Consider the following 2,490-nt stretch of genomic DNA (forward strand, 5'->3'; position numbering starts at 1 on the left):
CCTCGAGAGTGGTGCCGCCACCCCGTACCTCTGCCGTCCACCCCGCTGTTGGGGGTGCCCGCCCCCTGCCAGGGGCACAGCCAAACACGTGAGCTCAGTTGGTGTTGATGGGGGGAAGGGGCCACCAAGCTGGCCTCGCCGTCTCTCCAGGGCCACATCTGAGCTGTGGCTGTAAAGCTTTTTAATAAATAGAGAATTGTTAATAACAGCCCACCCTTCATTTGCCTGGGGAGCCTTGTGATGTGTCTGGTTCTGGCGTCTCAGCAGTCAGCGTTCCGACAGTGAAGCAGACCAGTAAGGTGGTTGAAGTTCAGACACGGAAGGCCATGGAGGTGCTGAGGTGTCCGCCTGGCCCAGGAGCCCCAGCCCTCACAGCAGCGTTGTTTTTTAATCAGCTTCTCAAGGTACAAGAAGATAGCACGTTCCCTCCTCCATCAGAAGGTGCCTTTGGGGTCTGGGCTGCCCTGCCAGCACCTCAGAGCAGGGCACTCACGGTGCCCTTTGGGTTCAGGCCAGCCAATGGGAGCTCTGGTGAGGATGTTCTCTGCTGATTTCAGGTAGACTAGATCCAGTGGCTGGCCTTCTGCTCCGGAGGCTCGCCCACAGGTGTTCAGAGAGGACCCGTGGCAGCATCGCGTGCTGCTGGAGGGTGGAAAGGGGAACCTCGGGCCGCGGCCCCCAGCTGAGCCGGGCCGCGGCTTCTGTGCCCCCGGGAGGAGCTCTCAGGAGCACGAGGCTGGAGCCGCCCTGCGGAAGCTTCCCTGTCGCTGTCTGCTCAAAACAGATGGCCGCGTTCCTTTCAGGGTGCTGAGGGTGTCCAGACGCTCTGGTTTTCCTGTGGGGGTGGGGGGCTTCTGCTGAGAAAGCAACTTGCTTTTGTTTACAAGAATGTCTGACAGTTTTGTCTTTTCCCAGTGGCTGCTAGGAAGCTTACAGGCAGATCTGTAGTCTACCCCCAGGGGGCTGGAAGTGCGCTTGGCTCCTCACAGCCCCATCTGAGCTCTCCCCCCTCCTCTGGGCCACGCTGCTCAGGACCCGTCCAGGAAGCCCCAGCCCCAGCCCCAGCCAGAGTGGTAGATGGTGTGCTCACTGATGGGGGCTCCATGGAAAGGTGTGTCCGCTGGGGTCGTGAGTGTAGTCAGCGCACATGCTTCTGCACTGGTTTGGATTTGGTGCAAGAACCAGGTGCGTCGGTCTGTTGGCTGAAACCGTCTCTCTAGCAGACGAGCAGACGCTGCTCCCTCCCCGTGCCCTTCCAGCTCAAGGAGCCCTTTCTCACCTGACTTCATCCGCCCCTCGCCAACCACCCTGGAGGCGGCGGGGCCCCACCTCATGGTCAGGAAACCACAGCCCCAGAGCGGGATGCTTGCAGGAGGCCACAGGGCAGGAGCCACCCAAGGTGACCTGCTTCTCCCCCGACCTGCATCGTCCTTGGGTTCCCCAAGTGCTGGCGACCAGCAGGGAGGGCGCGGTTTCTGAGGCAGCCGGCCAAGGCTGTGCCCAGGGTGCTGCTGGGGAAGGTGGGTGCGGTGCAGCCCACTGCGCTCTGAGGAGCCTCGGCGCCCGGTAAGTTCCCTAAAGACTCCGACTCCGTGTTGCCACTACAGTCAGCTGCAGCCAGGAGTCAGGCTTGCCACCGTGCTCAGACGTGTGACATTCAGGTGAAAGTCTTAACTGCCAGGAATCGGCCTCACCCCTCCCTTTCTGAAAGGGGTACAGCTTCCCACAGCGCTAGGGTGGGGGCCTCTGGCTGGGGCAAACAGGCGCCCCAGAGTCACAGCCCTCCCCTTGGGAAACAAGCCGGACACTTCTTGGCAGAAAAAGCACCAGCAAGGCTTTCTGTAGCCCCAGTGCGCCACTGTACAGACAGTGGGCCCCTTCCCCGCCGAGCGTCCTGGCTGCAGAGGTGAAGCACCAGGCGCGGCTCCTCACGGGGCCAAGGGTGACATCGGTCAGTGCGTTTATTGCCAGGAGGACCGTCAACACAAGGAGACTACACGCAGACCCGGGGTCTCCCCCTTTCCCAGGACGAGGGGGCGGTGGGGGAGCACGTTCATCCAAACACGCCCCTTCCCGGGGAGCCAGAGGTACTTTTGATCCACTGAGTGGGCAGGTGGCTCCTGCTTCTGGGCCTTTTGTGGCTGGGGTGGGGAGGCCTCCCGGAAGGCTGGAAGCCTCCCAGGGGTGGGGGCGGCACAGGGAGGAAGGTGGTGGGCAAGGGGAGAGGGCTCCCGGGCAGGGCTGGCAGATCCGGGGAGCGAAGAACAGGAAGGAGGAGGCTCACCGCAGACTCCGGGAGGGTGGCAGCACCTGTGCCCGGTGGGCGCGGGGCCCACCTCTCCCAGGTAAAGGTCACCTCCCTGTGCTCGGAGCTCCCTAGGCATCAGTGACGCCCTAGGGCGAGGCCCGATCCTGCTTTGCCTGGGGCCACACCAGTCCTGTCTCCCTGGAGCCCACGCCCCAAGAGGGCTACAAACAAGTGACCTCTCA

General features: G+C 62.7%; 2 protein-coding genes across 2 annotated transcripts in view; one reads left to right on the top strand and one right to left on the bottom strand.

The window, feature by feature from the left end:
- Positions 1 to 861, top strand: part of VPS37B (vacuolar protein sorting 37 homolog B (S. cerevisiae)) — a 31,339-nt gene extending 30,478 nt beyond the window's left edge. The window contains exon 6 of the mRNA XM_010841419.1: positions 607 to 861. Within this exon, the coding sequence (XP_010839721.1) occupies positions 607 to 861 (255 nt within the window). The remainder of the gene's footprint in view (positions 1 to 606) is intronic.
- Positions 862 to 1,731: 870 nt separating this feature from the next.
- HIP1R (huntingtin interacting protein 1 related) overlaps positions 1,732 to 2,490 on the bottom strand; it is a 28,206-nt gene continuing 27,447 nt past the window's right edge. The window contains exon 27 of the mRNA XM_010841420.1: positions 1,732 to 2,069. Within this exon, the coding sequence (XP_010839722.1) occupies positions 1,732 to 2,069 (338 nt within the window). The remainder of the gene's footprint in view (positions 2,070 to 2,490) is intronic.

This window comes from Bison bison, unplaced genomic scaffold (genome assembly GCF_000754665.1).
Source record: "Bison bison bison isolate TAMUID 2011002044 unplaced genomic scaffold, Bison_UMD1.0 scf7180017864160, whole genome shotgun sequence".
NCBI classification, from domain to species: Eukaryota; Metazoa; Chordata; class Mammalia; order Artiodactyla; family Bovidae; genus Bison; species Bison bison.